General features: G+C 38.5%; 1 protein-coding gene across 1 annotated transcript in view; it reads left to right on the forward strand.

The window, feature by feature from the left end:
• Positions 1-21524, forward strand: part of ano1a (anoctamin 1, calcium activated chloride channel a) — a 58237-nt gene extending 36713 nt beyond the window's left edge. Inside the window, exons 17-25 of the mRNA XM_061068158.1 lie at positions 2004-2115; positions 2297-2354; positions 3216-3316; positions 4188-4324; positions 11284-11436; positions 12422-12474; positions 13806-13990; positions 14287-14392; positions 18042-21524. Of these exons, the coding sequence (XP_060924141.1) occupies positions 2004-2115; positions 2297-2354; positions 3216-3316; positions 4188-4324; positions 11284-11436; positions 12422-12474; positions 13806-13990; positions 14287-14392; positions 18042-18284 (1148 nt within the window). The 3' untranslated portion in view covers positions 18285-21524. The remainder of the gene's footprint in view (positions 1-2003; positions 2116-2296; positions 2355-3215; positions 3317-4187; positions 4325-11283; positions 11437-12421; positions 12475-13805; positions 13991-14286; positions 14393-18041) is intronic.
• The last annotated feature ends 1440 nt before the right edge of the window (positions 21525-22964 follow it).

Genomic DNA, 22964 nt, shown 5'->3' on the forward strand with positions numbered 1-22964 from the left:
GTTTGATGTTTGCAACATAAATGTTCAAGTTAATTTCTGCTTACACTTGATGTGTTTTGCTGTGTTGTGTTTGTTGCTCCTTCTCTGTGACATTTGAGTGTGTATTCAGTTTAAACTAGAAACAAACATATTATACCTCACCAGAAGTCATGTTTTTTGTTGTGGTACTTCACCACAAACTGGCTTCAGCCCCACAGTCAGAGAAAAATTCTTTGGGCAGACTTTTACAGTTGGCCTTTTACATTTTAGATTCAAATCATTAAGCACAGCCTGGGAAATGATGTAAATGCTGTCAATATTTTGAATCAATTCCAAAAATATTACAATTCACAATTAAAGAATTCAGGGATAGACTGATGATCTCTGTTAGCAGCTTCCGCATCTCTTACAGTTATATTTGTTTTCTATATTTCCTAGCTAAACCCATGTAAGTACCCTCAGCAGCCTTACAGGACTAGTAGCTGTGCCTCATATACTCTCTGCTTTCATCATAACTCCCATTGGCTTTTCCCATGTTGCACACTCAGTTTCATTTAGTTTTTCTTACTTATCAATGCATGTTGCATGTATGCATCTTGTCTGCAGTTAGTTATCCATATTTGCTGCAGTTTTCTCTTTGATTCATTTGTTGTTATAAAATGGCATAGTTCACCGAAAAATGTAATAACCTCATTATCTTCTCTCTACTATGCTAATGGAGGGGCGGATGAAGTGTTTGATTCCACAAAACACTTCTGGAGTCTCAGGGGAAGAGCACATTCTACACCAAGGCTCCAATTGGCTTCCCTCTCTAAATATGCTTCATTAAAAATGTTATAAAAGTTAAAGGGTTAGGGTTATGGCTATGACAATACCAAAACAAAATAAAAGACCATAAATGTCACCTCTTTAATTTATTGAAAGTGTACTGAAATTGCTTCTACAACAAACAGTCGGCCTTAACAGTAATACTGTTAAGTAAAGGCTCCTTTATACTTGTCCGTTTTTTCGGATACGGACAGATAAGACCGCCCTATCCGCCGTGGAACGCCCACTCTGAGCGCCTCGGACAGCTTTTCGTGCACCTCTGATTTTTCGAACTGTCCGTGTTTATTTCGGAGACCCCACGGACAGACCTTGACAGCCAAGGCCGATTGGTCCGCGAACGACATCATTTCCCCTAAACGTAATTTCCGGATTTCACATTCCCGGACCTCAAACTTCCTGCTTCACAATAAACACAAACACAACTACGGTTCTACGATTAATGTGACGTGTGTGTTAAGCCAGCGGAGTTGTCCGGCTACCGGTGGCTCGTTAGAGCACTGACGGCATGTGTGCACGGTCACATACGGTTATAACCAGCTTTCAAAACTGCGCTAGCGGGCTAGGCTAGCGGGCTAGCCACCATGCTAACTGCGGTGGTAACAGTGCAAAAACCTGCCGTCACGACTTTAATTCCACTTCTATCATGACACAGTTTCTACAATACCGTCAGGTTAGAAGCAAACACTGGGTAGTAGTTAGTGTCTGGAGTCCCTGCTGACTGTGTGTGGAAGCTGGGGTTGAAGCTAGCTGGGAGGGGAGCTAGCTAGCTCCGTCTAGCTTCAAGCTACACAGAGCTTCAAGCTGTGGAATCAGCAACACAGTTCAGAAACAAGACCTGGGAACCGCTGCGCTAAGAAACGATTACATCAGCATTTTGACCTGCTGGGTGTCACGTTATTTTATTTAGTTGCCATCGTAGCCTACACTGTGTGTAAGTGGAGAGTAAGTTAATAAACAGCGTGGACTTCTTCTGATTACTCGTGAGGTAGGCTTCTCCAAGCTTGTCTTCCGTTGCGCCACCTACTGTTCTGGCTGTGAATTGTTTTCAACACGGAGAAGTAAAAATGAAAAAGTGTCCGTCCGATCTGTCCGTTCGTCCATCCGTAACGGATTCGTAGTAGCATAATGGAGCCTTAAGTAATTACTGGATGATTTAGTATGTGTGGGGGATAATAACACATGTTTCTCTTTTTCAGAGGTTCCAAAGACAGACAAGAGCTTTGAGGAGCGCCTCATCTTCAAAACTTTTATCTTGAAGTTTGTTAATGCCTTCACACCTATTGTCTATTTGGCCTTTTTCCGGGGCAGGTAAGAGAGCGACCTCTCACTGCTTGTTTTTTGTACATTGTTATGTTAAATCATTTTAATCAAACTAATTCTATGCTCCACTTGTAATGTAAAAACTCATCTGCTGCTGCTCTCACCTACCATTTGGCAAACCTTTACTTTGATACCATATACCATGCATATGGCTATGTTTTGTTCACAGGCTTGTTGGGCGGCCTGGAAACTACTTGTATGTTGTTGGATCATACAGAATGGAAGAGGTAATTCTATACTATATACAATTCCACTTTACTTAGGTTAAGGTTGTTTATTTTATGCTGTGTATGTTATATTATATTTGCTTGATGTCAAAAGGTCCCAAGAAAAGACTTAACTTTGACTCAGTAGTTTCCCACTGTCATTTCCCTTGAGGTCATTGGTTCTTAGTGTCACAGTGTGGCTCACTGATGGTTGTTGGGTGGTTAATAGTTATCTCTATGGCACAGGGAAATAATTAATACAATAAAGCTTGTTATCAGATCAGAATTGTTCTTTAAAGCCCTTATAGGAAAGGAAGTATTTTTCTTACTTGACTGCAATTGTTTAACATGTAATGTACCCCTCTCTACCAATCAGTAACAAGTATGACACCTTGTGCATGTATCCACCGTCAAATACCGTGATGCCAGCAAGCTGGATTTTCTTTAGGTCACTTAATTCTAACAGCAGTACTGACATTAATTGCCAGAAAATACTTTTCCATGATGGAAAGACTTACTACAAGATACCATAGTGACCTGCTGTCAATCCTGAAGATTACATTTATCAACATGACTGTAATTAATTTCAACTGACTATCAGCCAATGAATTGTAATTGACACAGCTGATAAAGGCATCAATCATGACTCCTTGCTACTGTGCGGAGGCTTGCATACAAGGATCCTTTAATATTAATTGTGTAGTACTATATGTTATATATATATTTTTATATTATTTCCAAAAATCCTAAACAATCCTGAGCCTCCAAAAAAACATTTGTTTCCTCATATAAAACAGCTGTGTCACTTGTCACTGTTCTTTCATGCTCTTCTGCATCACTTTGATCATGTCACTCTTTGTTCTTCTCTTCTTCTCTCCCCAGTGTGCTCATGCGGGCTGCCTCATGGAGTTGTGCATCCAGTTGTGCATCACCATGCTGGGCAAGCAGCTCATCCAGAACAACCTGTTTGAGATCGGTATACCGTGAGTGCAAAGCATTTTCTGTGCAACATTCACAAACACACACACTAACACCAACACTCACAAACAGATGACAAGCAAAACAACAGATCACAACATGTGGGCTCAGCAAGTCACAGAACAAATTGTGCACACCTACTCACTTGTACTTACATGTAAGAGGAATCATTTAAATGCCTGTCTGGCTTACAGACCCACACATACCTGGAAACCAGACACACATTGCTGAAATCTGGTAGCCTGCAATTTTCTATGTCTGTCTTCATCCTCACAGTAAACTGAGGTGTAGAGAGTGCACCATGTGTTTGGTTTGTTTTCTTTATCATACAGTCCACCAACAGCACACATCGGAGCTGTGTCACATTTATAATTCATAGATATTATTGAACTCCAACAATAAGAAAAAAACAAATGGATGTGTCACGAACTATCCGCCAATAAATTAAATGCTTTTCTAATTACTTCAGTCCAAGTTGTTGTTGGTCATAGCACACACATGATATCCACTTCCATTACATTTTGTTTTCCTCCCCTACTTTTTTCTGAGGCTTGTTGCATTTATTGTCACAATACTGGCACCACCCCTTAGTACTTGCAATAAACTGAATTAGACTAATGTCATACAAAATGTATAATAATACATTTGCTGAGCCACATAACCAACCACTATTGGTCAGAAACTCTGCGAGGTACCTGAAGGATAATCTTATTTTCATATTGCATGTAAGTTAACATTTATACAATTCTTAGTTAACAAACATACATGAATGTGTGTTCATGTATGTTCTGATTTTAACTTAAAGGTCCAGCATATGTCAGGTTCTATTAACAAAGGTGAATGTGTTGTTTTATCACTGTTTTTTGTTTTTAACAGGAAGCTGAAAAAACTGCTGCGTAAGAGGAAGTCAGACTCAAAGAAGGAGGAAGAGTTGGCCAACAGCCTGCATCGTCACGAGAAAGACCACCTATTGGGTCCATTTGTTGGCCTCAGCCCTGAGTACATGGAGATGAGTAAGTTTAAACATGAATGTTATTTTAATTTAAAATGAGAAAGATATTGCTATTAGTTCAAATTAATTAATACCTATTGACATTTATTTAGAGGGGCTGTGTGATATAACCAAAATCTTAAAATCCAGACAGAGCTCACTTAATGATTAGACATTTTGTCATATATAAACAGGGTGCATGTGATGCAGATGTAAGTTCCAACTGCAGCTGTTGTCTGCTTCAGTCTCTGTGTATCTTTTTTATATGTTGTTATATGGCTTTTATCTATAGACTTTTTCAATACTGGTTGAAATTAATGTGTTTTAAAAGTGGTTATTTATGTTTATGAAAATTGAAAAGAAATGACACTAAAAGTTTGGAGTTTGTGCTGGTAAGCAATGGAAACGGTTTGAGTCTCTGGGCTGCTCTGTTGGATGGTAGGTGCAGTAAAACATAGCACCAAGTAAAACAACAACATTGCTACATTACATTTCATTTAGCTGACGCTTTTATCCAAAGCAACTTACATTAAGTGCATTCAACTATGAGGGTACAAACCCAGAACAACAAGAATCGAGAAAGTACAGTTTTCTCCAAGAAAGCCAAACTATAAAGTGCTATAGGTAAATGCCATTTACTAATTTGCTAGTTTAATATTTTATTCAAGGTAAAGTCGGAAGAGGTATGTTTTTAGTCAGCGTCGGAAGATGTATAGACTTTCTGCTGTCCTGTCTTTGGGGAGCTCATTCCACCATTAAGGAGGCAGGACAAAAAACAGTCGTGATTTTGTGCTAGAGTTTAAGGCAGATCAGCCTTACCCACCTGCAACCAGCGATTGTATTTTATTGGTCTGAACATTTTACTCAGTAATTTTGGCTTGAGTCAGTTTATTGTGTGTGTCATTCTAATCAGACTAATCGGATTATGAATGACACAAATTCTCAATAGCTATTATTTAGCAAGCAGCTTTTAAATTTAGCTTGAGGTTGTTCGAGGTATGTGATGACTGAAAATAAAAGCAATAAATATTGATACTTCATTAAAAAAAAAAGTCTTTTAATAAACTTTGTTTCATATAAGGGTACTGTTGACACAAAAGCAAAGAGAAATTTTTTGTCCATTTCAAACCAAGGAAAGGCAAAGTGCTAATAAAACAAATAAATTAAAAATCAAGTATTCATTTTTCCTGTTAACAAAAATGACAGGGAAAGTAACATTAATAAAAACATCAACAAACGAAACTACAGTCTTCTTCTGACTAAATAATTGTGATTAAAAAAAGACGTTTGTCAGGCAATAGGATAACATAACGCTTTTTAACTTGTTAATAAAAAGTTTAAACCATATTTTTGTAATGGATGCTAGAATCCTGCGTGCAGGTATATACGTTTATATATAACATCTGACAGAGGCGAGTCCGCATCGTCTCCGTTACGATGTCACACATGACTCCTCCTCCTCAAATGTGCGTGTCCTGCTTCCATGGAGAGCAGGTCCACCGCACAGATACTGCAGGTAGTTTTTTTCGGGCTGTTACGGGTGAAGTTCTCCGGAAGTTTTTACTTCCTGGTGTGCGACTGCGCGCGGCAGCGGACGCCGACATTGGTCCATGTTTCGTCGCTATTGCACATGCGCGACTTTCAGAGATAGGAAGGGAGCGAGATGGCTCACTCCTCAGCTGCTTTCATCAGCACCTCCGGTAAAACAACGTTTAGTTCCGCTGCGCGGCACGAGAAACACGCGCTATGACGTAACCAACGAATCATCGACGAGTAAATTCGTCGGCGACTATTTTGGTCATCGATTTTTGTCGACGACGTCGACTAATCGTTGCACCCCTAATTCAAAACAATCTGTTTTCAGGAGTAGTTGTTGTATCTCTGCTGATGCAGAGGTTGAGCCTGAGGTCGTCCTCTAGCCAGAAGGTCAGCCGTTCGCTCCTAGTCTTTCACATTTCACATGCCAAAGTGTCCTTGCACGAGATACTGATCACAAAAATTGCCCACTCTCGTAGATAAAGTGCTGCACTGCATGAATGTGTTTGTGAATGGGTGAATGGCAAAACCTTAACTCTAAAGCACTTCGAGTAGTTTGTTCTAAAATACATCTGAGCTTTCAGGCCCCTAAATAAGAGAATTTTGAAAAGCCGCTGGCGCATTTTAAAATGATAACTCCAGGGCTGTATCTCCGTCTGAAGGGGCTGAAACAAAGTTATTTTGTAAACAAGAATGCATTACCTATATCTTTTTTCTGATTGTGTCTTATCAGTAACGACTGACTACCAGTGTCTGGTAGTAATTACTGTCAATAACAGTTACACCTCATCATCGATCCGAGAAAAGCTCACCATTGCCTAATTCGTAGTATTTTCTACAACTAAGCAACAATCTGCAGAGTAGACAATCTGCGTCCAGTTAAAACTCTTATCTGGTTGAGGATTGTTTCAATTCAAATAACATTTTAAAATGGAAACATAGGATGTTCCCTTCAACTCCTTGATGAAAGTCAGTACTTTAGCATTCTAATCTTTGGTGAATGAGTTACTTCAAGGTCAAAACTACCAGACATAACATCTGTGTTCACTTTGGCTGTTTCTATGCTCATGCTTCATTTTGGACTTATGCTTGACTTTTAATTGTCAGAGCTGATGGATACTGTGGCTCCTTTAAGATGCATATCAAGCACTTGATCCAAGAAGATTTATATAATAAACACACACTGAGGCTTATCCGTTAACCAAAGATCCCTGTAGCAACTCTAGTAAACAAAATTGTCCCTAAGAGGCTGATGTCGAGCTTTTATACTTTTAATGACTCGCTTGCTCACAAAAAACACTGAGATCCAGAAAAATTTCTTTATTTTTTGATTCAATAAAAAGATGTAATGTGCAAAATCTCATATATTGAAGCATCACAGAGATCGAAAGCAAAAAGAGTAGAAGTCAACAAAAAGTGAGGGTGTCCCCACTCACTCTCCAACAAACAGTGCAGGTGAATGAATAGATAAATAAACAATACAAATATAAAACATTACACACATTGTACCATCAGCAAAAAATGATATTTTTCCAAAACTAATTTATGGCTCCTACTATCCCAATGCTCAAGGTACAATTTTTTTGAGCTCAACAAAAATTACACTTAAAAAAAGCAGCTTCCCTCCATTTGAGGACTGAATATTTTTGGGATGAACAACAGTGCTGTTTGCTCCTGTAAAGCTATCTGAGGATTTGTTGCTCATGTGTTGTGCATGTGTGAAAAGCAAACTGCGGGTAAAGTCCCAATTCGCCCAAGCAAACTCAACACCACATCCACAAAAATAACTTATCCATGAGTAATATAACTGTGAATGACTATACCCAGGTTGTGTAAACAGGTACAAAAAACATTTGCTCTGAAATGGACCAGTAACAAAAATAGTAGCTGTGGATATCATTTGCTCTTCAGGTGTAACAAACTCTTGATCTATGAAAGTGAAGGACAAATAATGAGTGTGAAGTATGTAGCCTTTTCGATAAGATAACTATTTTCTTTCATTGTTTGTCAGATATGTCTATCACATTTCCTCTGACCTCATGAACGTTCAATAGTGAAGCCTACAAGTTGTGCATCACTGAATGTCTAGCAGATTGTTAAACAGCAACAGTGCAGAGCATCTGCGATATTACATGTATATTTTTTGTCATTCTTCATTATTTTGTTTTGTTTTCACAAAAGTAAGTGTCATTTCATCAGTTTTGTTTCCCTCTGTAATTTATCACAATTCTGTGGCATACATAGGTCACGTCAGTGGTTTCAAAAAACGCTTTTATTATGGAAAAAGCATTTCATAAATTGTCAACCATTAACTGACTAAGGAATTTTCTTAAAATTTGCATTACTAATAAGTATTTTGCAAATGTCATGGATAATTACTTTAAAGCTGCTCTGTTCTCAGTACATTCCTTTGTGTAATTTAACAGGGAGCTAAGACACAAGTTGGAATAAACATTAACATACAATTCATGAATACAAAACAAGCAACTCAGATGTACAAAAGATATAGCAATATTTTTTCTGCAACAAATAGAAATAATAAGTACAGGTTCATCATGCCCCCTGTGTCTGTCTGTATGCCGGTTCACAGTGAAGGATAATCACACTTTATATTTCATCCCCATTGAGCATCATTGCGACCATGAAGAAAAGATGTGGAATGACACACTTTCCAAGACATTTTTGGTGTTTAAGTAAAGACAGTGTGTCTAGCCTTTGGGGATGTGAAAATAATCTATCTCAGCATCATTACAGCTGGAATAATGCCTGTATGAGCTACAAGAACAAATAGTACTTGGATAAAGATCACTGCCAAATGTTAGAGGGAGTAATTATTGTCTTGGTTATCCATGCATGGTCCTACCACAAGTAAAGGAGCTTATTTGTTTTGTATAAAAACAGCTGTGAATAGTTTCATACTCATCATCATTGCAATAGAGAAGCTAGTGTGATACATGTGCTCAGTAATTCAGAATGGGCTGTGAAGTACAGTACAGTACATAATCCATTAAACTAAACATTGTTCAGAAAGCACTATAAATGCTTTGGTAAGCAATAACAGAGATTAATATATATATTGTTATATATAAGTATAGGTTCGGTAAGTAAAATAAATTCTCCTTTGAAAGTAGAATAATTCATTCAGATTTTACAACTGCAAGTCAGCAGTATGGCACTGCTGTTCTGATCAATATACGGTAGAGATGAATTTGAATAAATAACAAATGAATGTCTTTAAATTAAATGGCCAAATGGGTATATAAAATTTCAAATCAAATCAAATGTACTTGTATTTTCCCAATGGGCAATTATAACAACAACAAAAAACAGTACACAATGTCATTTCACGCAAGACACAAAACTAAAATGCAGAATAAAAGTGAATTGAATATTGCACTTGCCCTAAGACACTTAAAATGATAAAATAGTAAAAGGATATAGCCAGATGAGGAACAGAAACTGGCATTAAAACTTAAAAACTGAAGTGTGAAATGTGCTAGTCAAGCGCAAGGGTTATGTCACTGGAAATTTCTACAATCCCATTCTACCAATGAGGATCGAGACACAAATATCTTACTGTATAGTCGCACTTTAATGCTCAGAGCATGGTGCATACAACAACGGTTAGTTTGAAATATGCACCCTGATGGGAAACTCTTCTTTGTCTTTAGACATTTGGCTCATCCCCCCCACTCTGGTTGGGGTTGGTACAAAGTCAAAGGTTGGGATCTTCTGACCACATGAAAACAGCAATGCCTAGTTAAAGCAATCAGGCCAAGATTCATTCAGTAGTACAGGATACAGCATGATCAAGGTTACATTGTATGAGATTCAATCATGATCAATCAAAGGAGAAATAAAAATGATCATATTGTGGTAAAATGTTACATTGCCCTTACAGTTATTAGATGCATGACTGAATCAACATGTCTCATTGTACAGTAGTTTGATGGATGTTGATATGAACAAGAGCTTGAGGCATTTGGTCTTACACTTAAAGGCTCTGTAATGTCTGCCTGATTGTAACAGGTCGAGTTTGGGGAACAGAATCTGTGAGGGTCATTAAGGATCCTGTGTGCTAGAATGACCACAGAAACTTTGTCGATGGTCTGAAGGGAAGGATAGTCCTTTTTGCCCATAACCTTCAAAGCCGGTTTTACCATATTCTCAATTATTGACATCTGCTGGACTGTGAGGATGCCGAAACCATGCTGCCATTCCATATCTAATTAGGCTTTCAAGCACAGCAGAATAAAATATGGACGTGACGTCGGTGATCACATTGAAAAATCTAAGTCTACGTACTGCAGTTATTTAAAGGCGGCCATTCATCGTGACATATTCACTGGAGGGTGATGGGATAGATTGGATTGGATTTTCACCGCTGTCCATCTGACTCCCACAAAATACTCCTGCCCCAATCCCATATCAGGATAAAAAGAAAAAATCCTGTTTTGTGGTAATCCCAGTTGATTGTTTCTTGCATTGTGTTGTTTTGGAGGGGTTGAATATACAATATATATAATAAAACTTGTAGTTTTTTTTTTTTTTTTTATCAAAGCAGTTTAGTTTCCAGCAGTTGTAGGCAGCTTTTTCTGATAAAAACTACCTGCCCAACATTACTTTTACTTATATTTTACTTTAGGAATTTGATAAAGTATTTTGTAAGACACTGGACCAAAACAGAGATAAAGGATGAGTGAATATGGGACTTAACTTCATTTTGTGGATTGAAACTTCATGATAAAGACACTCATGGTAGATGTGTGCTGAATCCTCCAGTTGGCTTTACAATAGGATACGTTACAGATTAATTTTAGATATTTTTGTTCTGCTGCCTCTTTGTACCCAAAACTAATTATTCCAACATGCAAACCCTCTTTGTTGAGCTCCACAGTAACTACTCATTTCCTGTTTTCCACAAATAAATTCTTAAAGCTTCACAAATATTCAGTTGAACATGTATCACAGAACAACAGTCCATAGTGGGTAAAGTGAATGTGTATTGAGGCAATGGTGCAGTTTAGCAGCTTTTTGGAAGCACACTAATAACTGAAGGCAAAGGAAAATTAAAAGATTAAAGATAGAATGTAGATTGCACCTTGTTGTGTATGTTTGAGCTGTTTAGAAGTAAACACATTGTTTAGTGCAGTTCTAGGATTAAACCGTGGCTTAATTTTGGTCTAATATATATTGAAATATAGAAGTACAGTTATCACACCATGTACTGGTTAATTCATTGAAAAATATCTCTGCTATTTAAGTCTGCATGAGTTGTTCCCTATTACTGTAAGTGTAATGACCTGTATTGACATGAAATCATGGGTTAGCTCAGGAACTGAGGAGAACGTATGAGTCTTTTTGTATTCCATTACTGAATTGTGTCTGTCCTGATGCATTCATCCAGGAGCTTGAGCTAATTTTTCCTATTGTCTGTTTCTGCAGTAATCCAGTTTGGAATGGTTACTCTTTTTGTGGCCTCCTTCCCTCTGGCTCCACTCTTCGCTCTTCTGAATAACATCATTGAGATTCGCCTGGATGCCAAGAAATTTGTTATGCAGCTGCGCAGGCCAATTGCAGCCAAAGCCAAAGACATTGGTAGGTGTTCACTGCCCAACTGCAACAAGTGAAGCAGATCATACAAGTTATACCTGGTTTTCTGTGTTAAATCCTAATCCTAGATGCTTTCAGCTAGAATGCTTTCATTAGGTTGAAACTCATGGTCAAAGTCATCTCCACCTCACTGTGTGTTGGCTCTTAACACAAATTCCACTACATCAGAAAAAACATGCCTTATGCTCAAACTTTTACCAACATAAAGATGCTGTAAAAATCATTTACCAAGCTTTAATGGATATGATCCTGCATTCCGCAATGGCTGTGAAAAGATAACTTTACCTCAAGATTTCAGTTAAACAGTTCTCGTTTTATGTCAAATGCATTTTAAAGTTAACCTGAAGAAAATATGCAGTCTGAACCAAATCACATGTGAATCTGCCAAAATTATTATCACTCTTGTACAATATTGTACTGAGAGATTTCAGATTGTTAAAACCTCATCATCCTTTGACCTTTGGCTAAAGTTTATAAATGTTGCATTTTTGCAAAGATTGAGGGCTATGGTCCCCCCCCATCAATTAAGTTGGAAATGTTTTTGAACGATTGTCACTTTGGTCATGAAGGCCTTAATTCTTTCTCAGAGCTTCCTGAAATGCACCAGACATACAGTTTCATTACCAAACAAGAAACCAACACAGTAAAGGATTACGGATTTCATGTTTAAAATGCACACTATGGTTTTCAAAATGTCTAGTGGTGTTTTGACATAGATGGAAATCAGTCTCAGAACCCGTGGTCCTAGTGTGTAGTAATAGTATATACATCAATAATAATATATCATTAAATAATATAATTGTTAGCATGCACCTAACATTCCTAACGACTTATTTGTAACACTCCTTTAACACAGCACAGTGGTCTTTCCACCTTTCAGGCTGCGATGTACTGACCCTGTACAATAGTTATATGTTGAAACGGCGGTTTCCTCTGTTCTTACCTTATTGACAGTTATGTCTTTCTGCAGGTATCTGGTACAACCTTTTGAGAGGCCTCAGCAAGGTAGCAGTCATTGTTAATGTAAGTCTATATCTTTATAATCACGATAGACTTAAAATCCTAAAGGGCTGGACTAACAGTGCTATGTCACAGCTGTGTCAGACCTTTCTTCCCAGGAGCCAAATGTAAACAAAAGTGGACCTTAAAGGGATAGGTCACTGAAAAATGAAGATGCACTCATCATCTTCTCACCATTATGCCGATGGGGGCGTTGGGTGAAGTGTTGGAGACCACAAAACACTTCTGGAGTCTCTGAAGTAAACTTTGTAGCAGCTGAATCTGATACAATTGAAGTCAATGGTGACCTAGACTTCAGACGTAATAAAACAACAGAAAAAACATAAAATGCCTTCATACTGCTCGTGTGGTGTCATTCAAGTTTCCACAAGCCCTAACATTTATATTTGACTCGAAACGGAGTAATTTACAGCGTGTTTTAAGCCTAAAGATCTGCTGATATCTTCATATGAGGTGCTCGGAAACACTACGTCCACTAGTTTAGCCACTTCCAGCACCACACTAGTTTTGTGGACTCAAACACCCATCCGCATAATGGTGAGTAGATGATGAGTGCATTCTAATTTTTCAGTGAACTATCCCTTTAATTCCTTACTCTGTAAAGCAACCTTGGAAATCTTAAAAGGCCCTATATAAAGTAAGTAGTTGGTAAGGGTGGCCCAGTGGTTGGCTCTGTCACTTAAATCTTTTTCGAGTTTTCATGATCTCACTGTGTTTGAATGGGTTTTCTCTGGTTATGCTGGCCTCCTCCCACAGCCAAAAGACATGCAAGTTGGGGATAGGTTAATTGGTGTGAATGCTTATTGGTCTGCATACTGGCCCTACTCTACACTGGCGACCTGTCCAGGGTATACCCCACCTCTCGTCCAATGTCAACAGGGATTGGATCCAGCAGATAATGGATTGATGGAGTTATACTGTAGTAGGTAGCCTGCTTTGCACTGTGGATGGGAATCTGCAGTAAGATTATGTGTTTTACTCATCAATATAGCCTTTCTAATGGCAAGATTATTCAGGTGGAAAAACTGTGATTTTGACTGAGGAGGTGCCAACAATCAGACTACTGATTGTGGAAGACTCTCACCCCTGGTGTAGAGCAAGCAACAATAACATATGTAGAGCTGCATTTAATATAGTTTGAATTACTTATCATATGGTGTCATGCCACAGATGTCATAGTTTGACCACCCTTAGACTTTTACAAAATTACAGACTTCGTTTGTCCTGGAAATCAAGAAATCCAGGAAAAGTAATAGTTTATTAGATTGCATCAAGATTAATCAATCAATCAAATGGAAAAAAAGAAGATTATAAAAATGTTTTATCTCCCTCAGGCCTTTGTCATCTCCTTCACCTCTGACTTCATCCCTCGCCTGGTCTATCAGTACATGTACAGCCCTGATGGCACCATGCATGGCTTCGTCAATCACACTCTGTCTTACTTCAATGTCAGTGACTTCCAGCCAGGCACAGAACCCATGCAACCAATGCACCTGGGGCATAATGTAGAATTATGCAGGTAAGCTTTCACTTTAAAAGTATGTGCTCTTGATTTCTGGATAACAGCTCATGTATGGTTCAATATTTGATACATTTAACAATGGTAATTGTTCTTTCTTACCGTGTCGATATCTCTTATTTGCATTGATTGTTGATTATCCTTAATTGAAATTTAAAAGAGAGCCTTACAGGTGAAAATATAGACATCTGGCAAATTTTAAAGTGAAATGAATTGTCAAATAACACCCTTTTAAATATGTTTCTAAATAAATTTGTTGTTACATTTCTTTACTTCTGTTTTGTTTCTGTTTCTAGATATAAGGACTACAGAGAGCCTCCCTGGTCCAGCACATCTTATGAACTCTCCAAGGAGTTCTGGGCCATTCTGGCGGCCCGCCTTGCCTTTGTTATCGTTTTTCAGGTTCAGTACAAAACACAGATATCAATATCAAAGCACCTATGCCTCTCCATGATTTCATGCATGACAGCACCACTACTAATTGGGAGAAGCGCAATTAACTCTGTATGGTGCACGGTGTAGTCCAGTCAGCACTCAGGGGTATTAAGAGGCTAGGACAATCCTCTGCACCTGTATGCCTCCACACTCACTCTAATGATCCACCTGGAAAGTCTCTATTTAGACAGAACCTCTTTCAAGGAAGCACACTAACAGGCTATCACAGGGGTGTTTCCTGATCCTGTAGTTACGAGAATATATAGAATTTCAGCCCATCTAGCTGATTGAGTGGGCAGAAGGAAATATATTTGGAAAGAATAATAGCTTAAGTGTCACCCCAGTTTCCTCCACATTCCTGCAGATGTATACTTCATCAACTGACAGGGAATGAAACTCATTCATGCCCTTTGCTGATTCCATTGCCAGAATAAAAGCAAACTATGGAGAAACCACTTCATCCCCGACTACTCTAGAGGCTAACATGCGGTGAAATTAAAGGCCTCCAGAGGCAGCTCCCATTATGGAACCATAGCAGGCTGTGGGGGAGAATGCCCCTGGGCTATATGGGTTATATCCATAGGTGCAGGCATTACGGACTTGGATGTGGCCCCCTCTGCTGTGAGAGCAGGGCCCGCCTCTTGTCCAGTGTTCATGGAACTTTGACGAAAATCCCGTTTATCGCATGGAACTTGGGCCTCCCTTGCCAGTTTGATGCAGCTGACAGGAGTCTGTGCTGCACTCTGTTTAGTGTTACTGTAATCAATTATGATGATGGGAAGGGATAGAGAAGGCAACCTGGTCAAGGGTTTGTCCTGCCCGAATGGGTTTCTTGTCTTCATATGGGAGAACCAAAGTGGGCAATGGGTGGAGGACCTCACCATCCCATATTTGCATCTTATTTCCCCTACCACCCCTTTGTGGAATCTCAACTCCCATGAAGGAGGTTTCTGTTAGAAGTGCACGTCTAATGTATAATCGTGGGGACATATCAGGTACAAAGGCCTGAGGCTGGCAAAATAAACTAAAGTCCATACAAGGAGATGCTGATCCACCTGCAGCTAATGGGTTCATCCGGTGCCTCCTTACTTTTTGGCAAGGTAGGTAGCAGATTTTCCTGGCCATACAAGGACATGACTGTCACACAAAAACGTCAGGAACTTGTGGTGTGCCAATAATATATCACAGAGCTCAAGCCAATCTCATGCTGTGGAGAACCAACTCACCACTCTATATTGCCATACTGTGCACCACCGAGAGGGTGTAGTTTCATGGATTACCACCTTGGGACATGAGGGGATCAGATGCATCCTGTTTCTCCATGACCTCAAAATTGAACCCATTGGTCAAAATTGGGAAGGGCTGTGATCACAGGATGATCAGTGGCTCTACTGATGCCACTGATGTAAACATACCCAGCATCCTGAGAATAGCTTTATTTAATCCTCCTGTTCCTCAGGAAATGGAAGACAATCTGGAGTATGGTTTGTAGTTACCGTGGTGTTGGGGAGGCTAGGGTTAAGGCTTAAACCAATGAATAGAATATGTGTGGCATAATTGATGGTTTGGCCCAACTATAACACATACCAGAAAGGTAGATTCTGCCCTAGCTTCCTGTCTATTTATGGGAGGATCTGTATACCATTCGATTCCATCACAGATATCACTGCTAGACTAGACTGTCTTGCCTTGTAATTCAACGTGTCAGCACTGCCTGTTATGTAATGGTATTAGAGTAAGAATATATGCATCCTTTAGAATTTGTTGAGAAATGTTATCAACCCTGGTAAATATACTGAATGTATAGGGCAAATACCTTCCTGTTTGTGTAGAATCAGCAAATAAAACTGAGCTTTCCTTGGGTTTTCCTATGCACAGCAAGGAATTGCATAGACCATAGTTCTGGTAGCCATCAGGGTTAGCTGGCATGCAAGGGCGAATGGATTCATAAATTTGTGGAGGCCTCTATAACTAATTATTGTTGAAGGCTCACAAAGAGGTCTCACATACAGTATACTTGTATATAAAGCCTAGTACATTTTTTTATTACATTTCCAATTACGGTCACAGAAATCCGATATCTCGAGGATTCACACACTGGAGCGCTAATCTTTTGGATCAAAAAGAGACATTGTATTTGGATTGAGCATCTTATGCTTTATGTTTGCCTTCCGCTAGAGGTTTTCTGGGCAAGTTCATTCTGGAGGTAACCCTGGGTAACCACAAAACTGGAGCCCTGGGCTTATATATGTTATGTCGTACATCATGCAAGGTCACATATGTCTTTGTTATACGTGACACATTTGCTCGACCAGAGGTTTATGATTGCTACTGGAAGCAAACCTAAATATTTACTTTAAGGGCCCATATTGTGAAGCGGTATCAATCAATCAAATTGAATTTGTATAGCCCATATTCATAAATCACAATTTACCTCATAGGGCTTTAATGGTGTGACATCCTCTGCCCTTAACCCTCAACAAGAGTAAAGAAAAACTACTAAAAAAACATTTTAACGGGGTAAAAAGAACGTACAAACCTCAGAGCGAGCCACATGTGAGGGATCCCTCTCCCAGGATGGACAGAGGTGCAATAGATGCTACATGTCATTGAGAACATCAGAAAGATAACAGAATAAACACTTTGTAGCATAATGGAAAGTAAATGAATATTCATTTATAAATCCAAACATAGCATGACTTTCAGCTATGTTTACAACCAGAGATCGTAAAATGCGCCAGGATAACGTTTCAATCAAAGTGCAGTCACCTAATCAGAGGAGGTTCTCAAGAGGCAGGCAAAAACAGCCTGTTCTGTCTGCAGCTCCAGAAAGAAGCAGTTGGTAGGACATGGAAATACACATTGCAGCATTTTTTTTCAACTTTAAACCACTGATATAGTTTAACAATTCGCCCTGTTTAAGACCACAGGGGAAGATTACTACGCTATTATATTTAAGGAGCACGGGTGGACCCGTCCCACTAAGTACAGGCGCACCCCGCTTGACCAATTTATATTAACTGAATAATCACTGTTTGGACCAATAACCTTGTCATCTGTCTCACCACACATGAAATAATATATATATGAACGAAATAAACCCAGACAGGTTGCATACAATATTCTGTATTACACAAAACACCATCACCCCACGTACCACCTGGACTTGTGCCCGCAAACAAAGGCAGACACACCCCATACATCAACATTTCCCCACCCCAGGTTCATAACATAATCCCCGAGCAACAACCCAAACAAAAAGTGTGCAGGTATGGCATCCCTTCCCTCATACTTAAAATTTGAAGGCGTCTGACTGATGAAATATGTTCATTTTACTGCTACAAAAAGGGCACTTAGGTGACCTTTATAATATCAATTTAGGGGTACCAATACCTCAAATTAAATCCCAGAAAGGTGTAAAATATGGGGCCTTTAAAACAAGATTTAAACATACCTTTATGTTTAAATCTTGCCAGCATGTGACAGAGCTTTTGAGTTTAAATTTAATCGGCTTCCCTTATTGGTGCTATGCAAGTTACTCTGTGACAAAGTTCTTGATGAGATGACCATTTCTAAGATGTTCCAATCAGCTCTTTGTCCACTCTATTCTGTGCAGAACGTGGTGATGCTTATGAGTGACTTTGTAGACTGGCTAATCCCAGACATCCCAAAGGACATCAGCCTCCAGATACACAAGGAGAAGATCCTCATGGTGGAGCTTTTTATGAAGGAGGAGAAGGGCAAAAGACTTGCAGCGCGTGACAACCACAACCAGGACAACTGCACCTCCACCTCATCGGCTAATCAAAGCCCACCACAGCCACGCTCACGGCCCATCTCACATGCCAACTGCTGTTAGACTTCTTGCTGTGGGATATGAGAGAACCCAACACCCCAACTTGTAAACAAACTGTTAATAAGCTGATCAGCTGCTTATAGCTAGCTGGTAATGGGTAATGTGCATCCTTCAACATATCTTCATTTTGTAATACATATTTTAGCTTTTGTTACATTTAAATTGTTTGGGAATATTTTCTGGAATGACATGACTTATTTTGAAGTTCTCGCATTAGAATTCCTTCAGCCAATAAACTGGCTGTTGGTGCTTGTTTGTTTTCAACACTTTTCCCTTGTTATTTTGATACATATTTCAACAAGCCAGACATTATCAGGCATTACCAAAAATCCAGGAAGTAGCAGACTTGGTATAAGTAGACAATTACTCATCCACAGGGTTTATGATCACAAAACATTTTTTATTGGATGTAATTAAAAGGAACAAGCCATTATCTTCATAAGACTCGCTGGAATTCACTCGTTGATGAGAGCATTCAGGATGTCTGAGACAATAACACCAAACTGCAACCTAATATGAATCATATTTTTGAGCATGAAGTTCATAACTAGCAACTTAATGCAGCTTTTGTATTGGAAACTGCCTGTCAGTGCGTCCACATGGTCTTGATATCTTAAGGGTGAGATACAAAACCAATGAATACTATCAATATAAACAGCTCAGACAGGCCTTTTTCTGTTTTGCACAATTCTATACAAATGCAGGAATTTATTGATGTTTTTCTTTAATATGCAACATGGTCAGGCACCTGTCCTTTTGTTGTTTGGACACAGGTTTTGAAGGACTAGAACGAGCCTGTTGATTTGTGCTTCACAGTGCTTATTGTTGAACAAACAGCCTAACAGTGCTCAGTGGCATTATTCTTGAAAGTCATAATTATTCACTGTATGAACTGGAATTAAAGCTGCGAGATTGGTGGGTTCAGACTTACAATATAAATACAAAGGGATGTCATGATGTCCACAGAGTCAGAATTTAAATAATTCCAGTAGTGTTTCCTGTGTTTCTGCTGTATGAACTATATTTTGTCTTCAGCGGAACAGCATAAAACAAGCATATAACACTGACATCTTATCATCTTATAAAATCTGATATGATGGAAGTATTTGCAAAAGTCATTTTCATGACCAACACAAATCATCTTTAGCATTCATATGTATATACAGTGTCCATCAGTCAAGTAATCACTTTAGTCCATTCAGTTTAGTTTACCTCTTATTAACTTGTAACTAGCAGAGCATTTACTTTATCTGTCTGCAGTCTGGTGATGAGCAGGAACACTTGTTTTCTCTCTTAGTGTTTTTGAAGCTTGCTGCTATTGGAAATGAGTTTTAAACTTAAATACTCTCAAATACGAGTGTTTAAGACTAAGGTGAAGGGCATCTATTGGCAGGAAGTGTGTTGCATCTAAATTGTACAAATTGTTGTTTGCTTTACCCTAGACCCATCCCTTTTATATTTAAATACTTTATATTTACATAAGGAGCAGGTCCTCTCTACGGAGGCCTCCATGTTTTCACAGGAGCCCAAACTAGACAAACTCAACAACTTTTTATAAGGACTGAAGGCTAACACAGGTTCTCTTTCATGTTTGTTAGGGGAGAGTGAGGTTAGGGGTATTCAGCTACAATATGCAACTTCACCACTATATGTAACTAAATTGTACACACTGAACCTTTAAGGTGAATTCAGGAGTTGATAATTCTCTTTGTGTTGAACTTATTGGTTGAGCTGTTATAATCAACATGACTGCAAATTAATGATAAAGTTGCTCTGTGTCTGGTAGCTAAACATCATATAATCGTGGTAACTAAAATGGTGATGTCAGTGTTTAAAAACCATTGACATTTTTTCATATCATTAAGATACCCAGCTTTCTTTATTAGAGGAGTTTGCTGGGTATATTTTTCATCCCCAGACTGCAATTCATAGGGAAATTCTGTTAATCAGTAGTTACTTTGTGTAGTGTTAGAAACTGTAAATACAATGAAAATGTTCACTTTTCAAATGTATGTTTAATCATTCATAGAACAGGTTTAAGGCTAATCTTTTCAGTCACATATAGTAATGTAAATGGTGTATGCCATCGCACTAATATGATGTAAGATAGCTGCATCTTGGAACAATTGAGATGGAAGAATCTCACCTATAAATGTTACATTATAATTTTAATGGACATTGCGTTTAGTTTTTGTTAAATTTAGAACGTTTTAATGTTGTAAAGCAGCAGCAGTGTTTTGCTTGAGGGGACCAAAATGACCGATGTTAAGTAAGAAAACAGCATTACTGACTCTCTTACCCTGCCTTATTTCCTTCTAGCTGATCTAGGAGTTAACACAGTCAACTTATACCTTCTCCATACCACCACTGGCTCATTATTATCTTGCCTTATATGAACCTTCAAAATAATTTGGTGTTCTCCTAAAGCTGCAATTCTTAAACAATTCAAGCACAATGACTGAATAATATATATAATTTTTGTATTTTTCCTGCTGCAAAAAATACGAGTGTGGCTGGATATCACTTTGAGGAAAGTTACTATGCTGTAGACGAAACTTGCAGTAACACTACATTATTGTCAGTGTGTGTCAAATCCTGCCCTCTGCTGTAAATATGTTGAACTACCCAGACTGAGAGAATGTATTATTACATTATCATTTTCAGTGATGTAAAATCACTTTTAGGTCAAAATGTTGTATTTATGTTGTTATAAGACTGGGCATTTCTAAGTGTAGCTAATGTGTTGAAAGGTTTTCATCAGCCCACAGGGGACCACTGAAAGATGAACTGTCACAATGACAAGAATATACTTAATGTAATTGTCTTGAATTTCATTCATTATTTAATGTATGACAAACCCTCCAATATCGGCCTATTTCACTGTATCTGGACAGACATTACTTCTTTCTGGGATATAACTTTCTTTAAGCAAAAACTGCACACGTGTGTGTGCGGGCGTGCGTGTGTGTAGGTTAGGTTTAGATATTCTGTGTTAAATTATAAAGAATATTTTCTCTCACAATCTCTTATGACCTGACCCCTCAAGACCATCCTTCCATGTCCCTCATGAGATGTCCTTCTGCGATGTGTTGCCATGTATTCACAGCCATCAATAAAACACTAAATTCTGTTACATGGTCAACTCTATTATAAATAATGTATGTCAATGCTCATTTCACAACATGCATGAGTGTACATGCATGTATAACAGATTTGTCTTTTCTTCATACTGCAAATAAATGAGTGAGGAACTACCTAGGGTGTGCACATTGATTAATATATATTTGTATATATGTGCAGTGGCTATTTGTCCAAATATGTATGTATAACACAACTGCTACCTGTATTGTGAATCCTACCTGGTCTGGTGCTTAGAGCCCCCTAGTGTCTACAAATATAAATGCAAAAATCACATATCGTAACATCAAAATGTATCATATGCAATATGAAATAGCTCCTAAAATATATAGAAATAATGATGAATTTGGACATTGTGTTACCACACATAGAACTGCACCTTTATTGATGTTAGATTTACTAGATTTTTCTAATAATCTAAGAGGAGATGGGAGTGTTTGTCTTGAGTCTGGTATTCAGGTAACCTTTCAGGCTTAAGATATAGCCACTGTCTGCATACTACGTTTCCACTCATTTTTATCCCACAAAGAATTTTCACCTTTCTCTTGTTCACGGTGACCCCAGCTGTTCAGGCAAAGTTGCAGGTGATTTTACTGTGCGTATTTAAAGAACAGTTGTGATGGAAATTTGAGCTGGTAAATGAGAACACAGGAAGCAGCTCATGTCTTATGCAGAAGGATTTATTGAAGGCTTGATGTATCTATCAACTTTAACATAGTAAGATGAGCGATTGTCAACCCAAAGTCCGAAGATATCTCACACTGCATCCTAACTTATTTTCTTCCCTCCCCACCTTGCATCACCCATTCCAACATCACATGACTGAAAGGCTATAATTGCTGTCACTCTCTATGTTAAATGTGGGTGTTTGTATCTCATTGGATAGTTAAACCTAAAGCAAGCATACCAAAATCACGTTGTGTGATTACGTCTTGCTTCTGATACAATTTAGGAAAGAGTTGGAGTTGGTGCCTCACTGTCCGGGGCATTTGAATAAGGAATGAAAGTCCCTGAGCGCAGACACTACAGTGTACTGCTAGCCCTTTCTCTGTAACCTCACCTTGAGTACCGCTCGAGAAGGGAGTGTGTGTAGCATGATGCAGGCTCTGTTCTGTAAACAAATGCAATGTATGAGGATGGTCAACAATTCCTTCACTAAGGTCAGCTAAAAAAAAATCTTAATAATATTTAATAAGAGCAAGTTAGACTTTATCAATATATATATATTAATTACATTCCGTTTCATTATACTTGTCAATGTGTTTTGTGGAAAGCAAAATCGTTTTTACATATTTTATCAAACGTCTATAATAATTTAGATTCAACTTTCAACGTTTGTTTCGGCCTTTTTTTCGCTCCAAGTCTTTTACCGTAACACCAGGAACTTACGCGCATAAATTTTCAAACCGCTGTAACCGTGGAAAACAAAAGCAGTCACACACATTATCACAGTACATATGCATAAACCACGTTGACCCATATGCCACGGATAGATGTAACTCATCATACTTTCTCTAGTTAAATGTATTGATCCTTCATCGCACA

Source organism: Limanda limanda, chromosome 3 (genome assembly GCF_963576545.1).
Source record: "Limanda limanda chromosome 3, fLimLim1.1, whole genome shotgun sequence".
NCBI lineage: Eukaryota > Metazoa > Chordata > Actinopteri > Pleuronectiformes > Pleuronectidae > Limanda > Limanda limanda.